The sequence below is a fragment of the Bombina bombina genome, chromosome 1, assembly GCF_027579735.1.
Source record: "Bombina bombina isolate aBomBom1 chromosome 1, aBomBom1.pri, whole genome shotgun sequence".
Classification (NCBI taxonomy): Eukaryota; Metazoa; Chordata; class Amphibia; order Anura; family Bombinatoridae; genus Bombina; species Bombina bombina.
In genome coordinates, this window is record NC_069499.1 from 751,173,963 (window position 1) to 751,198,649 (window position 24,687).

The 24,687-nt window shown below is 39.1% G+C and overlaps 1 protein-coding gene across 1 annotated transcript in view; it reads left to right on the top strand.

Moving 5' to 3' along the window:
- Positions 1-2,393: 2,393 nt before the first annotated feature.
- Positions 2,394-24,687, top strand: part of LOC128645942 (cullin-4B) — a gene marked incomplete in the record, with an annotated part of 284,976 nt that continues 262,682 nt past the window's right edge. Inside the window, 2 exon segments of the mRNA XM_053699285.1 lie at positions 2,394-2,562; positions 2,909-3,310. Coding sequence (XP_053555260.1) covers positions 2,511-2,562; positions 2,909-3,310 — 454 coding nt within the window.

The window sequence follows — 24,687 nt, forward strand, 5'->3', positions numbered from 1 at the left end:
CTGGGGCACTGAAGAATCAAGCACACCAATATGCTTCAACCACCTGCAAAGGAGGCAAAGTTTAAAACTGGAGATATCAGTGAGGTGGGAGGGGTATTTATAGGCGTTTGGGAAACTGACTCCTCATAGTAGGCATGTATATCCCATACATAACAGCTTGTAGACTCTCACCACCTATATGAAAGAAAACAGTAATACATTTTTTGAGGGCTTTTTTGCCAATGCAAAAATGCACCTATTTAAAATTGAAATGCACACAAGCACATTTCAATTTTGACCTATCCTTGTAAACTTTTTATATTACAAGCAGATTCGTCATTTGCGCATTAGTCTGCACAACCTATGAAGAGAGGTGCCGCACAACCCGTTAGAAATGCACGATACCAAGTCTCAGGGCGTTTTATAGCAAGTACGCAGTTCACCTTCATTAAGCTCAGATGTCAGGTGCATGCAATGTATACAATATACACAGTGGGTGGGACTGCTCTATACTGTAGAAAGAAATGGGAAAGGGGTGTGGAAATATATAGAATCAGTACATTATTTCTGTTTATATATACTGCTAATAAAAATAACTATTTAAAAGAAAAAAGCATTTTGCATTAATAAATACAAATAAAGCTCACCTATGCAGACTTTGAAGGGCTTCTTTTTACTATCACTTTAATAAAGTGATGGTAAACGGTCCCCTTTGTATAAACAGATCCGGAATGTTAGTAATATTTTAGATTAGTTTAATTCATCAGTTGTAATGAAGATATGATTAAAGTAAAAGTCATTCCTAGCGTTAGTGAAACGCTAGGATTAACCATTGGAACAAATAAAGGGGACATTCATTCATTAAGTATAAAATACTACATGCAGAAAGCTCCTTTGTTTCAAGCGTTCACCGCACTGAGCTATTGGCTAAGAGGTGAAAACGGCACCTCAAGCAAAACAGCATTCTGCTGTGGGCTGCCTGAGCAGCTCAGTGCAGCAAACGCTTGAAACAAATAAAGGAGCTTTCTGCATTAAGTATTTTATACTTCATGAATGTAAGTCCCCTTTATTTGTTCCAATGGTCAATCCTAGCGTTTCACAAATGCTATGATTGACTTTTTAATTTAGTATTGAAATTCAAATACCCCTCTGGTTGCCCACTTCAAAAGTAATTTTTTTTGGAGCAGTTTGAACTGTTCTCAAATCAGTACTCTAGCCATATGGCCCTCACACAATGTCGTTTTGTAGCTAGAGCACCGATTGGAGAATAGTTTAAACCATTAGTTCACAAAAAAAAAAAAATTGAAGTGGGCAGCCGAAGCGCAGTGTATTTGAATTTCAGCACTATATTAAAAAGTTAAAGCATATCTTCACAACTTATGAATTAAACTCCATCTAAAATATTGCCAACATTCAGGATCTGTTTATACAAACTAGAAAGTTTACCATTACTTTATTAATCTATTTTAAACCTTTAATTGGATAAAACCCTTAACAAGGGACATGAGTGCACATATAACATGCAATAATGAGTTTAGAGTATGTAATTAATAAATTAGAATGGCAGTTTAAAATGTTAAAACGCTACCACACTTCCTTTGAAACCCCACCTATCCAGCAATACTTATCACATCTCCCCTGATAGCTCCTAATTCTAACAAAGAAAATAAATCTAAACCGTCTTATTTTACTGCTGCAACAACAATCCACGAGACAAGCTATCCCAAACCTTGTTTTACCACCCTATATAACCTGCAGAGCCTGAGCTCTCTAGAGCAGGAACCTCTATCTTGCATTCGTTTTGGTTAATCTACTTTACATATCTATATTGTTATGAAACATTGTACCCAGCACTACAGCATTTGGCAAAGCTTTACTAATAAACAATAATAATGTGCCATTATTTCTTTTACAAAGTTGCAAAGATGGAATCTGCACATTGTATAGAATAGGATTGCTGTCAAAAATTGTGGCATACAAATCTAAAAAGTAATCAAATGCATTTTCAGAAATACAGCAAAACATCGGCTAAACAAAATATGTGCCTGTAACAAAGCAGAACCAGCAAATTGCTGCTATAAACATTCATGGGCGAACAAAATTTCACCTGTCTGATAGTCTAAGTAAAAGTGTATTCGCAAACAATGCTGTGCGCGGAAGCATACGGTTTAGAACGCTGCTATAAGGTTTTGCCACGAGAATTGCCTAAACACAACTCGCACCGCAACAAGTGGGGCGCATGCCACCTTGACCCAGCTCTGCTGCGCTACAAGCTTTAGGTATTGGATTTGGTAACTAAATGACGACTAAAGATGCACGCGGCAAACCTACGTCAAATATTTTAACCAATCGGAATACCACCTTTTATCAAACGTAGTGAATAAGGCGGCACTGTTACGCCTTTTTTTATTCTCTCTTACTGAGTGTTCGCTTAAAGTCCCCTCCTACCCGCTGGTGGCTAACAACCCTCCCTTTCCCAAATTTCCCCGCCGGGACCAATCAAACGGAAGCTCGGCGAGGAAAGGCAACGGATGAGGCCCGCACGGTCGGGCATTATGAAAGACCTCTCCGCTAGCCCTTCCGGTTAGTCCATTGGGTGAAGGGGTATAATGAATAAATAACAACAGGCTGATGAGTGTATGTGATTAGTTAGAGTAGGTTTGTTGTGAGGCCCCGGTAGGCCGCTCTTCCCGAGATGCCTTGAGAGAGGAAGTGAAGCCATCTTTGCTTCCATTCTCTTTTGACAATAAACAAGCAGAAAGTAGGGACCTGTGAGCCAGGCCGGGGCCTTTACGCAGCACGGGGAGGAGGTGGACAGCCGTAGCCATTAATACGGGCGCAAGTGCACTCACCCGGCCGCCCCTAACTGCGTTTTCGGCACACACAAGGCTGGTTGATACATTATTTGTTGTTTTAATGTTTCCCACAGGTTTATCAACCCCTAACCCCCCAGCACAGGAGGTCAGACCAGAGGGTAACACCACCACCACCTCCAAAAAGAGACGGTTGAACAACAGTAGTGAAAAGGACGATTTTGACCCCCTGTCATCACCCAGGAACAACTCGACCACCTCATCTAACTACATCCAAAAGAAACTGAGGTTTGAGGACACTTTGGACTTTATTGGACTCGATGTGAAGATGGCTGAGGAGTCTCCCTCCTCTTCCTCTTGTTCTTCCACTTCCCAGCAATTGAGGAATAAAAATTTGCTAATCTCTCCCGTGGCAGCTGGGCATCATGCCAACGGACTCACCAAAGCCTCCCCAGTGTCCAGCTTTGCGAACACTAAACCTGGGTCAGCCAAGAAGTTAGTCATCAAAAACTTTAAAGGTAAATAAGGGGGTGGGACCTCTTATTCACCTTATTTAGAATTCATACAGGATCTTCAGCTGTTTGAGCACAACTTCTTTATATAATCTGTGTTTTTGCAGTCATTAGAATTCTGGAGTTACAGCTTTATCATGGTATGGAAGACGTTTGCTCTTGTGGGAAGTGTTTACTACCCAATTTAAGAATTGCCTTTGGGATGTATTAGTTTAATGTGTAGATCTTTAAAAATGTAGTATGAGCATTTCTAGTGAAAATAATTTATAATAAACTATATTGAATCTCAAGAAACAGAGTGAAGAGTTAAGGTAAGTTTTACTTTGCCACTCAAGACGAAATATACAATGTTAGACCAATTATCTGAGAATCTGGTTTTAGGTTGTCACGTTGTTCAAGTGATGGGCCATATACTGTCCTAAAATAAGCCTCTTAGTGTGGCTTCATCCTTTGCTGGAGCTGGAAAGTACTTGTCTTTTTCATCTTGCAAGCCACTTGTATGCTCTCTTGACTCCCAACTCCCCACTTAATCCACTGTCACCCAGAAAAAGTGGAATTGCATATATTTCTGGCCTTAGTCCACTGAAACCTTTATGATCACTTTAAAGTAAAGTCAAAATTAAAAGTCCTCATTAAACTTTCATTATTTATATAGACCATGTAATTTTTAAACGTTTCACTCTACTTCTATTATCTAATTTGCTTAGTTTTCCTGGTATCCTTTGTTGAAAAGCATTACCTAGGTAGGCCCAGGAGCAGCAGTGCACCTCTTGTTATTGGTTTACACAATGTGCACAGCTAGGTCCCAGTAGTTCTCCATCAACAAAGGATACAAATAGAAGTAAGCAAATTTGAGAACAGAAATAAGCTGGAAAGATGTTTAGAATGGTATGCTGTATCTGAATCCTGAAAGAAAAATGCTTGGTTTCATGTTCCTAAAAGGCCAACCGTGTAACACTGCAATTTGCCCCATTTTCCCTTGGAAAGTTTCTAGACATGACTTGTTGTTAGTAAAATGTATCTTAATTGCTGGTTTGTTTAATGTTGACATTTTTTACTTTTAATAGGCAAAGGTGTATTTTTTATTTTTGTTTGAAAACTGATACTAGTGCAATATTTACTTTTATATTTTCTTGGTTCAGTCTGCAGCAGCTTGCTTCAATTTTCCTAATACTTTTAATATTATTGTTTATATGGATGTTGATAGTTGCATATTTTTGTACAGTAATGCTGATTAAATGTTTAAGCAATTGAAAGTGATGCAGCATAGCTGTGAAAAGCTGACTACAAAATATCACCTGAACATCCCTATGTTTTACCTCAATTTCCTCAGTAACTTCATGGGAGCGTGCGTCTGGCAGGCACACAATCATGTTATTTACCTTCTCAAAGAAATTTACTATAAAATCTTATGAGATCACTGTAAAGCAAAGTGTGAAGTCAGTAATGATGAAGCTGATTGCCTTTTTTTCTCTCTCAACATAAAGCTGACAGTAGTTGAAGGATATCTGTTCACAGAAGACTTACTCTTGTGAGCTAAAAAGAGGTAAAATCTTATTTTACATAGAGATGTTAATGTGATATCATCTTGTCAGCTTTTATGTTATGCTGCATCCATTTCAAGTGATTTAGCATACGGGTTAGCTATGTGCATTCGGTTGATAATGCCTCAAACAAATGTGGAAGATGGCGACCAAGAACAACTTTAGTTTTTTTTTTTTGTAGCTGGATTTTTTTCTTGTAAAAGTGCAACACCCTAAGATCTGTGCAAATCCAGATCTTATAGTGTTGCACTTTTACAAGGAGAAATCAGACTCCGAAACAACTGGTGGCCACCATGTTCCCCATTAGTTTGAGGCCAATTGACTAAATGCACATGCTTAATATAGGTATTATGTCTCTTTAAAGGGATACTGAACCCGACATTTTTTTTTTTCTTTCATGATTCAGAAAGAGCTTGCAATCTTAAAGTGAATGTCAAGTTTGATGATTCAGTGCCCATTTTTTAAAAATCCTATTAAAAACAGGGGTACTTTAATTAATCAAACTTTACATTTCACTCGTTTTGTTAAAATGCCTTTTTAATCTTGAAAGCCGCTCCAGCGATTCCCCCTCCTGCTGCTCGTCACTTCATACGTCAGCAATGATGAATACGGCATTCTCCAATCACGGCATCCCTCCCGGGGAATCATTGCCTGATTGGAGGAAGCCAGATTCGTAATTTGACATATGAAGAGGCTTGCGACAGGCGGGGGAAGCGCTGGAGCGGCTTTCAAGATTAAAAGGTAAGCATTTTAACAAAACGAGTGAAATGTAAAGTTTGATTAATGAAAGTGCCCCTGTTTTTAATAGGGTTTTTTAAAACCAGGCACTGCTTCATCAAACTTTACATTCACTTTAAGCAACTTTCTAATTTTACTCCTATTATCAAATTTTCTTTATTCTCTTGGTAGCTTTATTTGAAAAAAGCAGGAATGTAAACTTACGAGCCGGCCCATCTTTGCTTCAGCACCAGGATAGCGCTTGCTGATTGGTGGCTACATTTAGTATATGGGCCGGCTCGTAAGCTTTCATTCCTGCTTTTTCAAATGAAGATACCAAGAGAACGAAAAAAAATTGATAATAAGAGTAAAATAGAAAGTTGCTTAAAATTGCATGCTCTATCAGCATTAAAGAAAACAATTGGGTTCATTATCCATTTTAAGAACAAGCACATTATACAAGTAAAAGTTAAATGCAGACTGCTCTTTCCGTTCTTATATTATCCACCCAAAGTACCAGTGATGGTAAAGAGAAATAGATGTTCATCACCTTTGGGATGAACGCAAAGAATTTTAGGATTTCTACATTTAGGTAACTCAAAGTGCATAAGTTACTAACTAAACACCTGTGCTGAAACTGATTACCTATTTCTTTGGTTCTTGAGGACTGTTAACTAATGGTTTGGTATGATTCATCAGTTTTGTAATATTTCTGGAATACATAAGCCCTCCACTTTGCTTAAAGGGACACTGAAACCAAATTTTTCTTTTGTGGTTCAGATAGAGCATGGCATTTTAAGCAGCTTTCTAATTTACTCCTATTAAATTTTCTTCATTCTCTTGGTATCTTTATTTGAAATGCAAGAATGTAAGTTTAGATGCAGGCCCATTTTTGGTTTACAACCTGGGTTCTTGCTAATTGGTGGATAAATTCATCCACCAATAAAAAAAGTGCTGTCCGTAGTTCTGAACAAAAAAAGCTTAGATGCATTCTTTTTCAAATAAAGATAACTAGCAAGAGAACGAAGAAAATTTGATAATAGGAGTAAATTATAAAGTTGCTTAAAATTGCATGCTCTATCTGAATCACGAAACAAAAAAAATTTGGGTTCAGTGTCCCTTTAAAAATCACCATTTTGATCAAATGGGATTTTAAGTAAAATTGTACAGACAAGTCTGCCATTTTATTTTCTCAAAATGAAACTGCAATGCAATGCAACAAATCCAGTCACAACAAATATACTTGTTGCCATTGCTCTGGGGTCTACATTATACAACTTCCCTTTGTAGATAACTTGCAGAATACTTTAGTATTTCTTTTCCTCAGTGCTGAATACTATCTCGTGTATGTTGCTGTGATGGTAATTCAATTTTGAGTAGTTAATTTGAGGGGTGTTAAAGGGTACTAAACACTCGAACCAGGTATTTTATTTTAAGAAGACAAGCAGTTGTGGTATTGGTATATGTTTATTTTAAAATAATAAATATTTTGTAGCTATAATACTTAAAGTGGTATAAAACGCCTTTTTAAAGGGTCATGAACATTTTTATTTCATAATTCTGATAGAGCATGCAATTTTAAACAACTTTCTAATTTATTACTTTTATCTAATTTGCATTGCTTTCTCCGTATTCTTTGTTGAAAAGTATACCTAGGTAGGTTAAGGAGCTGGGAGCTAGCTGGTGATTTGGTGGCTGCACATTTCTCTTGTGATTGGCTTACTAATAGCTAGCTCCCAGTTATTCATTGCTGCTGCTTAAAGAAAGGCTAGTAAGAGAATGAAGCAAAAATTGATAATAGAAGTAAATTGGAAAGTTGTTTAAAATTATATGATCTGTCTGAATCATGAAATAAATGTTGTCCCTTTTAATTACAATGCAATAAACATGTCAGATGTCAACTACATGCGTTTTTTTTTTTTTTTTTTAAATATATTCCTTTTTATTAGAATTTTGAACAACAGAATTGCTTGAAAGCACAGAACAATATTCTGAAAACTGTTAATTGCAAAACTGTTCAGAAGAGTGACCAAGACTCTTATTCCATGTGAAAGACAATTTTTTTTTTTTTTTGGTAATACATTATCTTGTTTGCTGCAATTGCTTTTCGATCACCAGTTTTGTCCCACCGTGTACCTTATTTGGAGGACCCAATCTGGGCTTGCTACTGTCAATTTTTGTTACCAAAACTTTTTTTTTTTTGCTATCACCTGTCTACATGATGTACTTCCATTTCTCAGACTTGAGAAAATGTGAAAAACAAATGAAAGTATATTGTGTTTTTTTATGTGTAATTAAATTACCTTGAGATTGTAATAGAACATGTTTGTTGCTTAAAAATGGAGTCAAGATGGGAGCTTTATTACTTCGCCTAAATGGTCATTAGGATTGATGGACACATGGGGGTCTCCACTTCAGCCACACCCCTAGGTCTGGAAACAGACAAGGAGGTGGTGTTGGTATTTTACTTTCCTCCCATTGCACCTTTCACCAAATACAGCCCATCTCTTCCCTCACGTTCTCTTCCTTTAAAACCCACATGATATGCTTATTCTCTCCCCTCTTTATACGTGTTGCTGTCATATACCGCACCCTGGCTCCTCAACTAAATTTCTAAATAGTTTTGCTGCCTGACTTGCTTATTTCCTCTTCTCAGACACCCCTGCTCTCATTATTGGGGATTTCGACCTCCCTGTTGACAATCCCACAACCCCCGCTGAAAAAACCCTCAATCCCTCTTTTGGTCTGTCACTATGGACTGACTCTCCCAAAGATGGACACTCCCTTGATTTGATATTCAGCTACCGATGCTCTCTCTCAAACTTCACAAATTTCCTTTTTTTCCTCTTTCTTAACATCTCCTCACTTGTAATATCACAGCACTTACTGCGCTTCTTTCATCTAACAGTCACACTAAACTCCACAAAATCATTGTCACTAGATCAGCAACATTTCTCAAACACCCTTAAACCTCTGCTCCCTCCCATCTCATCCTTTTCCTGCCCTGACCAATCAGTCATTCCCCAATGCAGAACATGCTGTGTCTGTGATCTGAGATGTCCTCATAGAAATTGCATCATGTCTGCAGAAAGAACAGGGCACATGCAGTAACTTTTAGTTGCTTTACAGCGTTGCCCTCTTCAAACAGCGCTGTGCTCTGGCTGTACTGTGTAAGTTTTCCTTAACACATTGCAGCCACAGCAAAGCGCTGTTTGAAGGGAACAGTCAGATTCAGAGCAGCGGTCAATAAAGCTATGACTCCTGAATGTAATACGTTCTTGTGAATTATGCTTCTTTTCATTACTACATTTTTACCTTTTATAATTATGTGACTTTAGGCCAAGAGCAAAGGAAACAAATCTGCAGCTAATTTGAAATGCAATATATTATAAAACTTTAACAGTTGCTTTATTCTCCAGTTAATCAACACATTGCAATTGAGCTGGTGCTTCAGTGTAACTACTTAATTTAAAATATGACCTGCAGAAAATTTTCACTAAAGAAACAAACCTCATAGCAGAAAATGAAAAAAAGTTCTGCCTCTGGGCTGTCACTACAACTCCACTCCTACTTCAAGGGATAGTAAACCCACATTTTTTCTTTCATGATTCAGATAGAGCATGCAATTGTAAGCAACTTTCTAATTTACTTCTATTATCAGTTTTTCTTCCTTCTCTTGGTATCTTTATTTGAAAAGCAGAAATATATGTTTAAGAGCCGGCCCATTTTTGGTTCAGAACTTGGGTTGCACTTGCTGATTAGTTAGTTATATTTATTAAAATAATCGCTAGTTGCAGCCCTACTAAGCAAGAATACTTCTCTACTCTTCCTCCAAACACCAATATATCTACCCTTCTTTACCCACCCCCACCTCCTACTACAACTTTTCTTTCTGCTCAAGCTTCTGCCAGCCACTTCATCAACAAAAATTGAATCCACCAGAAACAAAAAATTCTCTCAACATTCTGCAAGTCTCCAACCCCCCTGAACAGCTCAAAATTATCCAACACCCACAAATTAATCTCTTCTGCCCTTTTATATCGTCCTCACATCTCACTACCTGTTCCCTCAATCCCTTCCCCTCACAGCTACTCCCTTCCTCTCCTACCCTTACCAATATTCTCGCACTTATTTTCAACCTCTTCCACTGCACCGGTATAGTTCCCCCATCTCTTAACACTCTAGTCGCACCTATCCTTACAAAACCCCTTGATCCAACCTCGCCATCCAACTATCACCCTATTTCCCTACTCGACCTTGCCTCAAAACTTCTTGAAAAACTAGTATATACATGTTTATCTCATTTATCCACATTAAACTAAACTCACTCCTTGACCCACTGCAATCAGGTTTTCGCCCCAACAATCCACAGACGGCAATCATCAAGGTTACTAATTGTCTACCTAGAGCAAAATCCAAAGGCCACTTTGCTCTGTTAATCCTTCTTGATCTGTCTGCAGACTTTGATACTGTTGACCACCCTCTCGCTCCAAACCCTCCAATCCTTTGGCATTTGTGACACAGCCCTCTTGTGGTTATCCTCCTACCTGTCTAACTGTACCTTTTTTTTTTTAGTGTAGCCTTTTCTGGCGCATCCTCCTGCCCCTCTACCACTTTCTGTTGGGGTACCACAAGGCTCTGTCCTTGGTCCCCTTCTCTTCTCAATCTATGTCATCATTATATTCCTTAATAAAGTTCCACGGGTTCAATATAATTTGTCTGCTGATGGCACCAGACCTATCCTCTTCCTTGCTAACTCGTGTCACTGTCTTTCTCATATTTCATCTTGGATGTTCTCTCACTAACTTTAAAGGGACAGTATACACTCCATTTTCTATTATTTTTTTTTTTTTTTTTTTTTTTTTTTGCTTTTTAAATGCTTTATTGATACCAATTTCCAAAATTACATAAATAAAAAAAAAATACATTTTTCATTATTCACATTTACAAATAATCTTCTTATAGTACCATATATAGTTACAATCTAAGTAGTACAAGATTTAACTCTTATATTGAGAGTTAACATAATTCCCCTAACAAAGGACACCAGTAACTTATCATCTAGTGTCTTATACATAACCTTCTTCTAATGTTGAGTATATACAGAAAAAAAAGAGACCCAAAATATGTTAATCATGAATTATCCTCTTGGCCTTACTATTATCTTGAAGAGATGGTAGGGGGAGGGGAGGAGAAAAAGAAAAAAAAACAAAACAAAAAAAAAACAACGCTCCGCCTCTCTCTCTTTCTCTTTCTCTATCCACCCTAACTCTGAGGGAATAGTCCTGTTATAATATTAATCATAACATATTCTGTATTCCTGAAAGGGGCTGTCAGTTGGATTTGTATATTCAACGGTAGCGATAAAATTAACTTTTTCCACTTCTTAAAAAAAGCTTCTTCTAGCTGGCTCTCGTGAATCATATTGTTCTAACATGCACTGTTTAACTACTCCATTTTTACATGCCACCAATTTGGGAGCTTTCGCCCCTTTCCAGTCCTTCAGGATTAGGTTTCTAGTTATAAAAATTATAGTATTAATTAAATCATTCTCTTTAACTTTATCTGAGTGTTTTACTAGAAAAAAAACATGAAAGATTTGAATCTCAAATTCTATATCAAGCTTCCTCTTGATCCAATAATTAATTTGTCTCCATAGTTGGTTTACTTTAGGGCAACTCCAAAAATAGTGAGTAATATCTGCTTCCTCTGCACTACACTTCGGGCAAGTTAATGTAGTCCCATACCATCTAGATATGTTTCTATTAGTTATGTAGACTTTCCTGATCAATATCAAGTGTGATTCTCTCCAGTTAGTTGGGACCCAATATTTATAGGTTAACTTCAGGGATTGACCAATTTCTTTTGTCGTTAGATTTGGGAACTCTCTATGCCATTTCTCTTTTATCACCTGCAAATGCTCTTCATTGTTAAATGAATTAATCGCTTTGTAAATTATTGAAATTGATACCTTGCCATTTTCATACAGCTTAATGACATTATCTAAAATCCCCATAGACCAGTTGGGGTTGTATTTAGTTTGTAGACTGTTTATGAAGTGGCGTATTTGTAGGAACGCGAAGAAATCTTTTTTCGGGAGGTCATAAATTCTAGCTAGGTTTATGAATGAGTTAACTGTCAAGTCTTCTGACACTAATTGTCTAATAAACATTAAGCCTTTCCTTTTCCACCGATGAAATACTACTTGTGACAGACCCGGATGGAATTCGGGATTGCCACCAATGCTGAGCAAATTTGAACAAAATGGGTTAACCTGTACTCTGAGACAAACCTGATGCATACAAAAAAAAGGGAATCTAACAAGTGGGCTGATGAATTTAAAAAAAAAAAAAAAAAAAAAAAAAAAAAGTTTACAGGCACATTAAAGGGACAGCATACACTCATTTTCATATAACTGCATGTCATAGACACTACTATAAAGAATAAGATGCACAGATACTGATATAAAAATTCAGTATAAAACTGTTTAAAAACTTACTTAGAAGCTGTCAGTTTGGCTCTGTTGAAAAGGTAGCTGGAAAGCCCACTGCAAGTGACAAATAAGACACTCCCCCTCCCCCTTCTTTTACATATGAAAAGACCCTTTACACAAACAGGAGCAAGCTGGAGTAGGTATACGTCGGTATTCTAATAAAACTTTGGGGCTTGGTTAGGAGTCAGAAAATCAGAGCAATGTTATTTAAAAATAAGCAAAACTATACATTTATTTTAAAAAAAAAACTTTATGGGCTTTATAAATAGATCATCTACAAAACATTTATGCAAAGAAAAAATGAGTGTATAATGTCCCTTTAAGCTAAATTATTCCAAAACTGAGCTCCTTATTTCCCTCCTTCAAAACTCCCCCTCCCATTTTTTATAACTTGATAATGGCATCATTACCCAAATAATGCATGCCTGATGTCTTGGGGTCACACTTGACTCAGATCTCTTTCATTCCTCACATCCAGTCTTTGGCCTGTTCCTAAAACATGTTTAAATGTTGTCACTTCCTTACACAAGTCCCAGCTAAGATCTTAATCTACTCATTTTCTGCCTTGACTATTGCAACTCAATCTTCTCTGGTCTCCCTAGTTGCCGTCTATCTCTTTTACAATCCATATTAAATGCCTCTGTGAGGCTTAACTTCCTTACACATCGCTTTTTTTCTTCTGCTTCACCTCTCTGCCAATCCCTTCGCTAGTTTTCTATAGCCTCCCAAATTAAACCCAAAATGACTGACTTTCAAGGCCCTCAATGGCACTGTTCCCCCTATATCTCAGACATTGTCTCCAGATATTCTTGCTCTATTCATGACCACCTAAAGGCTTGCGCGGAAACAGGGGCATTCAGGGCCATTCGGCCCTTAATAAATCGGCCCCCATGTCAGGAATGAGATAATCACTAATAGTGGCAGTGTGCTGTATAACAAGAGTGGGTGTCCACCGGCGTGTATGCAGCAGTGTTGTTTAGCCTCCCCAATGTGTGCATCATTTGCACTCTATTTTGGCCGAAACAGCCTTAAAGGGTCAGTATACACTCATTTTCATATAACTGCATGTAATAGACACTACTATAAAGAATAAGATGCACAGATACTGATATAAAAATACAGTATAAAACTGTTTAAAAACTTACTTAGAAGCTCTCAGTTTAGCTCTGTTGAAAAGGTAGTTGGAAAGCCCATTGCAAGTGGGAAATAAGACACTCCCCCCTCCACATTCTTTTACATATGAAAAGACCCTTTACACAAACAGGAGCAAGCTGGAGAAGGTAGCTGACAGTATTCTCATAAAACATTGGGGCTTGGTTAGGAGTCTGAAAATCAGAGCAATGTTATTTAAAAATAAGCAAAAATATACATTTAAAAAAAACAAAAACTTTATGGGCTATATAAATAGATCTACAAAACATTTATGCAAAGAAAAAATGAGTGTATAATATCCCTTTAACCACAGTGTTGTGCACAAAGGGTGTGCACAAACCGCTGTAGGATTCTCATTGGTTAGAAGGGACACACCTCCTGTTGGCTTGCATTGCATGTGTCATTTTATCCAAGTAGTGGATGGCTTTGTATAATACGCTATTTGAGCATAACGGGGCCAAACTGACCCATAGTGGGAACTGCACACATAATAGAGAACAAGGAGCAGAATAAAATATAGCTAGTGTGGGGAAGTGTATTGAAGAATATCAATACCTACCTATAATTAATGAAGGCATGAATAACCCTAGACTTGTGGGCCAATTTAACTTTATATGTGTGCACAATCTATAGCAAATATTATCTATATTCTGATCAAGAATGCCTATGTCCTAGTGTATTGTTTAAAGGATTTAGCGCAATGGAACATATGTGGATATGTCATCAAATTTCTGCAACTACATACAGACTATGAAGTAGAAACACATTAATACGTTACATCATTGTAAACACTATATGAACCGGGTATATACAATTACTACTGCTCCGTTAACATGTCTAGAAAGGCAGCCTCCACAGTCTGCTATATGGGACCATAGAGGTAAAACTATGTATTAAGACTGCAAAAAGCATACTCACCATGTGGACACATACAGCAAGAACCGTTCTAATGTTCCGATGTAGACAAATTGAAGTCCTGCTATCGCCCTCCAGACTGCAATCCCATCCTAGAGCGGTTAGGACGGAATAGAACCACTTATTTACAGTTGAACATTTCCACTCTGCGTACTTTAAATATTCTATCCACACTGGTTTTTTGTTTTTTTAAGCACTTGGAAATGTTTTCATAGCACTTGTTTGTTCCGCCCCTCTAATTTTACCTAAAGCACTGAAGTGACGTGTATTGTGGTCTCACCCACTCTTCACGTCAGAACCTCTGTGTGCTTCTGACAGGGATTAAATATAGCGCATGAGCAAGGCTCTCAATATGTCAAGCAAACATTGAATCGCCAGATTCAATGTTTACTTGGTTTGCAATGCAGACGACATTACGCTATAATGCGCATGCATGTACCGCTCACATAGAAGTAAGCCTATCGGACGACTTGCTTACTGATTGGATGTACCTAAAAATTATGCGACCAGAGGGGGCTCGCAAATGAGCGACAAATAAAATGTAAAATTGTGCAATATTTTCAATGTACAAATGTAAACCAAATATTTGTATGTGAGTTTATTAGGACGCATTTATTAAGTTAATGGGAAGAATGTACACCGAGTTTACCATCACTTTAACTACAGAAAAATAACCATTATCTTAATAACAATTCAAATAGTTTTAACATATTTCATTTTTAATGCTTGCCCCTCCCCTCTTTCTTTACACTTAGGTCTTGTGCAGTTCTATTCCATTCTAAATAGTCTATTCATTGAGCTTCTTTCAAACAGCTCTCGTCCCTCCCCCACCCCACAATGGTCACCCCATCTTAAGTACTGGCAGAAAGTCACAGTCAGTACTAAAATAAGAGATATATATATATATATATATATATATATATATATATATATATATATATATATATGTATGTGTATATATATATATATATATATATATATATATATATATGTATATATATATGTGTTTCGGACGAAAATTGCATTTTTGTTTTTTTTTGCCTTTTTATTTTCGGTAAAATTATTGTGTAGCATATTTTAAATTTGATGCCAGCCTAGAGCTGCTGTTTGAGTTCATTACTTGACTTACTGTTTTGCATATAATAATATTTTTCTAGGACTATACTTTTATTTTGATAATTGGTAAACAAAAAACGGTTAAATCTGATTCTGTTACACAGAACTAAAAAAAGAATAATACTCAATTTCGGCCCAGGGGCATCTTGAATTTTCGGTATCAGTTTCAGTCCAGAATTTTAATTTTGGTGCATCACTAGGCTGACCATATTGCTGCTTTAAAAAGGGACACATATGAAAAATACATATGTCGGAGTTCTTATAACAAAACATTATTTAAAGCATTTCTTTAAACAGCCCTGACATATGTATTTTTCATATGTGTCCCTTTTTAAAGCAGCAATATGGTCAGCCTATGCATCAACGATATATATCTATATCTCCCGCAAACTCCCTGACCCTCCTTTTCCCAAATTTGGCCATTTGCCCACACCCTCCACTGTATGATTTACCCCTCTCCCTCCTTCCCCGCTACCCTGAGCCTGACTGTTTTTTTTGTTGTTGTTTTTTTTTGTTTGGTGTAGCGGTCCGCCCCTCCAGTCCACCTCCAGCGATGGGCTGCCCACCCCCTCTCTCCTTATTCTCCCACCCACCGTTTGGCACCACCGCTGTCCTATGAAGAGAGGGCCACAGTGTCCCTCTATGCGTCGGTAACTCTGCCTATCTATTTCTGCACTGCCCCACTCATGGGGCATGCAGAAATAGCACAATCTCGCTATTTTTAGTGAGATCGCGGCAGAGTCCCAGGGTACGTAACTGGTGCTTAAAGGCATAACGACCAGTTTGTACGGGTAGGTATAGTAGTAATGCACTTCTGTGAGCTAGCTGCTTGTCACTTTCTCACCAAATGTGTTCAGCTAGGCCCCAGGAGAGCATTGTTCTCCTTCAACAAAGGATACCAAGAGAATTAAACAAATTTGAGAATAGAAATCTGAAAATTGTATGCTATATATGATACTTAAAGGGACAGTTAAGTCCAAAAAAACCTTTCATTTTTCAAATAGGGCATGTAATTTTAAACAACTTTCCAATTTACTTTTATCAACAATTTGGCTTTGTTCTCTTGGTATTCTAGTTGAAAGCAAACCTAGGAAGGCTCATATATAATTTCTAAGCCCTTTAAGGCCGCCTCTATTTTATTTACTTTTCACAGCAGGGGAGAGCAAGCTCATGTAGGCCATATAGATAACGTGATCACGCTCGTGGCTAGTGGACCCACCATCTTTTGCAGTATTCTGACATTTAAATCCACATTTTGCTATTAGAGCAGGGTTCTTCAAACTTTTTCCCCCAAGACCCAGTTCCATGATACCACGTACCTTTGCAACCCTATTTTTATGCTTGGTCTGAAAATTTCTGAAGTAATATCCAAAAAGGTAGCTTCAATTTTTGGCAGAGTGACTAAAATATGTGCATACTGTATTCCTGATTGTAGTCAAATGTGAGTGTTGTAAAAGGTAATAGCACACACAATCTCATACAAAACACACACACCACACTCATACAGTACACTCCACACTCATACAATACACACCTCTCATACAGTACACACCACTCTCATACAGTGTACACACACCACTCGAGACCCAGTAAACATGGTTTTGCGACCCCAGTAATGAGTCCCGACTTGTGGTTTGAAAAACCCTGAAATAAATATTAATTAAAAAGTTGAAGAAATTGTATGCTCTATTATCAAAGTTGCTTCATTCTCTTGCATAATTTGTTGAAGAAGCAGCAATGTACTGCTGAACACATCAGGTGTGACAATGACAAGGAATATTTGTGCAGCCACCAATCAACAGCTAGCATACAGAGACCAAAGCTAACTAGAAAATAGAAATTGGAAAGTTATTTAAACTTCCACACACTCTTAATCCTATGTTTTTTAAATTCACGTATTAGCAAAAATGCTTCCAATAAGTTTTATAGCAGTCTCAAACGTATATTTAAAGGGTTAAACACTAAATAATTTCTTGAATTATGTATTCAGAGATAAGATTAGCTTGAGAATAATTTTGTACATATACATATTTTTAAAAATTATATTAGTTGTTTAAATATTGAAAAAACAAGGTTAAAGCTAATGTGCATAAAGCAGTGGGTTCCACCATATTGTAACTTAGGTTACCTTTTCTCTTGTAAGATGTATCGAGTCCATGGATTCATCCATACTTGTGGGATATTCTCCTTTCCTACAGGAAGTGGCAGAGAGAGCACCCACAGCAGAGCTGTCTATATAGCTCCTCCCTTAGCTCCACCCCCCAGTCATTCTCTCTGCCTGCTTAACTGCTAGGAAGGGCAAAGTCAGTGTGGTGACAAATGTTTAGTTTTTATATTCTCAAGCAAAAGTTTGATATTTTAAATGGTACCGGTGTGTACTATTTACTCTCTGGCAGAAAATGGATGAAGATTTCTGCAAGGAGGATGATGATCTTAGCATTTTGTAACCAAGTTCCACTGCTGTTCTCACAAGGCCGGAAGAGTACAGGAAAACTTCAGCTGGGGGAGCAGTTTGAGGCTAAACTGCATTAAGGTATGTTCAGTCTATTTTTTTCTAGACAGACTGTGTTATTTCTAGAAAAGGCTGGCAATATCCCCATGAGGGAAAGGTAAGCTGTATTCAGTAAAAGAGGAATCCAAGCTTGCATAAAGGGCTCATAGTTACTGGTGACACTGATAAGGAAAAAACGTTTTGGTTTAATTACAAATAAAACGTTTTTTGAGGGACTTTAAGGGGTCTTTTTGGCTTGTTTAAGGGCTATTAACCCACATGGCTAGTTTAAGAAACACTCTGTGGTGTTTTTTAGGCCCCATAACTTCGAGTGAGGTGGCAGGGGCCTATTTTCAGTTGCACAGTTTATTTACCTCCGAAGCATCCAGCTACTTCTCCAGAGATTCCTGCTGTATTTGAGGGCTGTAAAGAGGTTTTTTTCCCCACAAATCGTTCCTAAAGGGCAGGTAGGCGCCACAGCAGAGCTGTGGCATGGTGCTGAACGTTATTTTACCGGTTTTGAAGTTTTTTCAATCCGGTTTTTACATTAAGGGGTTAATTGTTTATTTGCATAGTGGTGCAAAGTTACTAAGGCTTTATGATGCTACTGTAAAAATTTCCTTGTGTTTACTGCTTTTTTACACTGTTTTGCAGAGTTTGTGCAGCTTTTCTTCTCTTAAAGGCACAGTACCGTTTTTGTTTAAAGTGTTATTTACTTTGATTAAAGTGTTTTCCAAGCTTGCTTGTTACATTACTAGCCTGTTTAACATGTCTGACACCAAGGAGAATCCTTGTTCTATGTGTTTAGAAGCCATTGTGGAACCCCCTATTAGAATGTGTCCCACTTGCACTGATATGTCTATAAATTATAAAGAGCATATTTTAGCAATGAAAAATATTGCAATAGATGATTCTCAGTTAGAAGTAAATGAGGGTTTAGCATCTAGCTCTCCCCAAGTGTCACAACCAGTAACGCCAGCACAAGTGACTCCAAGTACCTCTAGTGCATCTAATTCATTTACTTTACAAGACATGGCCACAGTTATGAATAAACCCCTCACAGAGGGTTTCTCTAAATTGTCTGGTTTACAAGGAAAGCGTGACAGCTCTGGGTTAAGAACAAATGCTGAGCCGTCTGACGCTTTAGTAGCCGTATCCAATATACCCTCACAATGTTCTGAAGTAGGGGTAAGGGATTTGTTATCTGAGGGAGAGATTTCTGATTCAGGAAAGACGCTCCCTCAGACAGATTCTGATATGACGGCCTTTAAATTTAAGCTTGAACACCTCCGCTTATTGCTCAAGGAGGTATTAGCTACTCTAGACGATTGTGACCCTATAGTGGTCCCAGAGAAATTGTGTAAAATAGACAGTTACTTAGAGGTTCCTGTTTACACTGATGTTTTTCCAGTCCCTAAGAGGATTGTGACTATTGTTACTAAGTAGTGGGATAGACCAGGTATTCCGTTCGCTCCCCCTCCTGTTTTTAAGAAAATGTTTCCCATATCTGACACCATACTGGACTTGTGGCAGACTGTTCCTAAGATGGAGGGAGCTATTTCTACTATTGCTAAGCGTACAACTATACCTATCGAAGACAGTTGTGCTTTCAAAGATCCTATGGAGAAAAAATTAGAGGGTCTCCTAAAGAAAATTTTTGTTCATCAAGGTTTTCTTCTCCAACCTATTGCATGCATTGTTCCTGTAACTACTGCAGCTGCTTTCTGGTTTGAGGCTCTAGAAGAGGCTCTCCAGGTGGAGACTCCATTAGAGGATATTATGGATAGAATTAAGGCCCTTAAGTTGGCTAATTCTTTCATTACAGATGCCGCTTTCCAAATGGCTAAATTAAAAACGGCAAAGAATTCAGGTTTTGCCATTTTAGCACGCAGGGCGTTATGGCTAAAGTCCTGGTCTGCTGATGTGTCATCAAAATCTAAATTGTTAAACATCCCTTTCAAAGGAAAGACCCTATTCGGGCCTGCACTGAAAGAAATTATTTCAGACATCACTGGAGGGAAAGGCCATGCCCTCCCTCAGGATAAAACAAATAAGATGAGGACCAAACAAAATAATTTTCGTTCCTTTCGGAACTTCAAGGGTGGTCCCGCTTCAGCTTCCCCTGCAGCAAAGCAAGAAGGGAATTCTGTCCAATCCAAGTCAGTCTAGAGACCTAACCAGGCTTGGAACAAAGGTAAACAGGCCAAGAAGCCTGCTGCTGCCTCTAAGACAGCATGAAGGGGTAGCCCCCAATCCGGGACCGGATCTCGTTGGGGGCAGACTCTCTCTCTCTGTGCTCAGGCTTGGGCAAGAGATGTTCACGGTTCCTGGGCTTTAGAAATTGTGTCCCAAGGATATCTTCTGGACTTCAAAGACTCCCCCCCCAGGGGGATTTTTCACATTTCTCAATTGTCTGCAAACCAGACAGAGATAGGCGTTCTTACGCTGTGTAGAAGACCTACATACCATGGGAGTGATTCGCCCAGTTCCAAGAGCAGAAAAACGGCTAGGTTTTTACTCCAACCTGTTTGTGGTTCCCAAAAAAGAGGGAACTTTCAGACCAATCTTGGATCTCAAAATTCTAAACAAATTCCTCAGAGTACCATCTTTCAAGATGGAGACTATTCGGACTATTATTCCTCTGATCCAGGAGGGTCAATATATGACTACCGTGGACTTAAAGGATGTGTATTTACACATCCCTATTCACAGAGATCATCAATTCCTCAGATTCACCTTTCTGGACATGCATTACCAGTTTGTGGCCCTTCCCTTCGGGTTGGCCATGGCTCCCAGAATTTTCACAAAGGTGCTAGGGTCCCTTTTGACGGTTCTAAGACCGCGGGGTATAGCAGTGGCGCCTTATCTAGACGACATCTTAATTCAGGCGTCGACTTTCCAGCTAGCCAAGTCTTACTCGGACATCGTGTTGGCTTTTCTGAGATCTCACGGGTGGAAGGTGAACATAAAAAAACAGTTCTCTCTTCCCTCTCACAAGAGTTTCCTTCCTAGGGACTCTGATAGACTCGGTAGAAATGAAAATATTTCTGACAGAGGTCAGAAAATCAAAACTTTTAATCACTTGCCGAGCTCTCCATTCCTCGGCCATCAGTGGCTCAGTGTATGGAGGTAATCAGACTTATGGTAGAGGCAATGGACATAGTTCCTTATGCCCGCCTACACCTCAGATCACTGCAACTATGCATGCTCAAACAGTGGAATGGGGATTATGCAGATTTATCTCCTCAACTGCATCTGGACCAAGAGACCAGAGATTCTCTTCTCTGGTGGTTGTCTCAGGACCACCTGTCTCAGGGAATGTGTTTCCGCAGGCCAGAGTGGCTCATAGTAACGACAGATGCCAGCCTGCTAGGCTGGGGTGCAGTCTGGAAATCTCTGAAAGCACAGGGCTTATGGTCTCGGGAGGAATCTCTCCTCCCGATAAAAATTCTAGTACTGAGAGCGATATTCAATGCGCTTCAGGTGTGGCCTCAGCTAGCTGCGGCCAAATTCATCAGATTTCAGACAACATCACGACTGTAGCCTATATCAATCATCGAGGAACACAGAGTTCTCTAGCGATGATGGAGGTAACCAAAATTATCCAATGGGCGGAGGATCACTCTTGCCATCTCTCAGGAATCCATATCCCAGGGTAGAGAACTGGGAGGCGGATTTCCTAAGTTGTCAGACTTTTCATCCGGGGGAGTGGGAGCTCCATCCGGAGGTGTTTGCCTAGCTGGCTCGGCTATGGGGCACACCAGAATTGGATCTGATGGCGTCCCGACAGAACGCCAAACTTTCGCGTTACGGGTCCAGGTCCCGGGATCCCCAGGCGTTACTGATAGATGCTCTAGCAGTGCCCTGGTCCTTCAATCTGGCCTATGTATTTCCACCGATTCCTCTCCTCCCACGTCTGGTTGCCAGAATCAAGCAGGAGAGAGCTTCAGTGATTCTGATAGCGCCTGCGTGGCCACGCAGGACTTGGTATGCAGACCTGGTGGACATGTCATCTGTTCCACCGTGGACTCTGCCAATGAGGCAGGACCTTCTAATCCAAGGTCCGTTCAAGCATCCAAATCTAATTTCTCTGCATCTGACTGCTTGGAGATTGAACGCCTGATTCTATCAAAGCGTGGTTTCTCTGAGTCGGTCATTGATACCCTGATTCAGGCTAGAAAGCCTGTCACCAGGAAAATCTATCATAAAATTTGGCCCAAATATATTTGTTGGTGTGAATTCAAGGGTTACTCATGGAGTAAGATTAGGATTCCTAGAATTTTGTCCTTTCTCCAAGAAGGATTTGAGAAGGGATTATCAGATAGTTCCTTAAAGGGACAAATATCTGCTTTGTCCATTCTTTTACACAAACGCCTGGCAGATGTCCCAGACGTTCAAGCGTTTAGTCAGGCCTTGGTCAGGATCAAGCCTGTATTTAAACCTGTTGCTCCGCCATGGTGCCTAAACTTGGTTCTTAAAGTTCTTCAAGGGGTTCCGTTTGAACCTATGCATTCCATAGATATTAAGCTTCTATCTTGGAAAGTTCTGTTTTTAGTAGCTATCTCTTCGGCTCGAAGAGTTTCTGAGTTGTCTGCTTTACAGTATGACTCACCTTATCTTATTTTCCATGCAGATAAGGTGGTTTTACGTACCAAACCTGGATTCCTTCCTAAGGTTGTTTCTAATAGGAATATCAATCAGGAAATTGTTGTTCCTTCGCTATGTCCTAATCCTTCAAAGTAGGAACGTCTGTTGCACAATCTTGATGTGGTTCGTGCTTTAAAGTTCTACTTACAAGTAACCAAAGATTTCCGTCAAACATCTTCATTGTTTGTTGTCTATTCTGGTAAGCGGAGAGGTCAAAAGGCTACGCTACCTCTTTCTTTTTGGCTGAAAAGCATCATCCGTATGGCTTATGAGACTGCTGGCCAGCAGCCTCCTGAAAGAATTACTGCTCATTCTACTAGAGCAGTGGCTTCCACATGGGCTTTTAAAAATGAGGCTTCTGTTGAACAGATTTGTAAGGCGGCGACTTGGTCTTCGCTTCATACTTTTTCCAAATTTTCCAAATTCGATTCTTTTGCTTCTTCGGAGGCTATTTTTGGGAGACAGGTTCTACAAGCAGTGGTGCCCTCCATTTAAGGAACATGTCTTGTCCCTCCCTTCATCCGTGTCCTAAAGCTTTGGTATTGGTATTCCACAAGTATGGATGAATCCGTGGACTCGATACATCTTACAAGAGAAAACAGAATTTATGCTTACCTGATAAATTTATTTCTCTTGTGATGTATCGAGTCCACGGCCCACCCTGTCTATTTAAGACAGGTAGTATATTTTTATTTAAAAAACTTTAGTCACCTCTGCACCCTATAGTTTCTCCTTTTTCTTCCTAGCCTTCGGTCAAATGACTGGGGGGTGGAGCTAAGGGAGGAGCTATATAGACAGCTCTGCTGTGGGTGCTCTCTCTGCCACTTCCTGTAGGGAAGGAGAATATCCCACAAGTATGGATGAATCCGTGGACTCGATACATCACAAGAGAGAGAAATTTATCAGGTAAGCATAAATTCTGTTTTCTGCTAAGGTCAATTAGGAATGGTTATAAATGGCTTACTAGAGTGTGCAATCAGTGACTGTGGGGAACTTAGCTGTGTCTGCACTTCTGTGCTTAATATGAATTGGATATCCCCCCCGATGTTCAGAATTAAATTACAGGAAAAGGTGAACAAAATAAGTAATACAAGTGTATTGAAAAGTTGTTTTACTACATGTAATTAAACCATTTTATATTAATATCATTGAGGTGTTTAATGTTCCTTTAAGTATGCAATGTGCACTAGCATTTTAAATACAGCACTTGCTCAGATAGCCTAAGGTGCTTAATATCATCTGGTAATGACTGAATTTGTTAAATGCTGACATTGTACAAGCCATACTGGTACAAGCACATGCATAGAAAATTATTAAAGCTGTAACAGTGATACTTTTACTAGAAGAATGCTTGCCAATACATTTGAATTGCAAATATGTTGCTATTCAAAGATGTAATCCAGACATCCTCAAACTTGGCCCTCCAGAGGTTTTGCAACTACATTTTCCATGATGCTCAGCCATCTGATATGCTGGCTGAGCATCATGGGGAATGTAGTTCCAAAACCTCTGGAGGGCTCAGTTTGAGGATGTCTGATGTAATTCATCTGTGTATTTAAATTTTGACCGGAGTGTTCCTTTAAGTATACAGTTATGGGGTACAAAGATCAGAATACATTTACATAAATAAGGGTATAGGGCCCTGCCCTTGAGTCACTAATAAGCTGTAAACCATCTTTACATAAAATGATCATGAGAACAGGTGGACTTGTGAGCTTACATTCTAAATTATGTACATGGGGAAGTTGAGGGAGAGGGAAACATTAGTAGACACATCTTTGAACAGATATGTTTTTAAGGAATTCTTGAAGTTTTTGAGACTAGAGGAAAGTCTGACTGAACGACGCAAGGAGTTCCATATGATAGGTGCAGTCCTAGAAGTGTCTTGCAGACGAGTGTGTGAGTAAGTAATGAGACATGAGGAGAGTAGGTCTTGGCTAGAGCAAAGGGGGTGAGTTGGGGAGTATTTGTAGAGAAAGGCAGAAATGATGGTGCAGTGTTGGCGCGAGGGCTTTGTATGTCAACATTTTAGATTTTTATTCTTGAGGCTCAGAGAGTAGGTGGAGGTGTTGGCAAAGACACACACTGCATCCACCACACACACACTGCATCCACCACACACACACACACACACACACTGCATCCACACCACACACACACACACACACACACTGCATCCACCACACACACACACACACACACTGCATCCACCACACACACACACACACACACACACTGCATCCACCACACACACACACACACACACACTGCATCCACCACACACACACACACACACACACTGCATCCA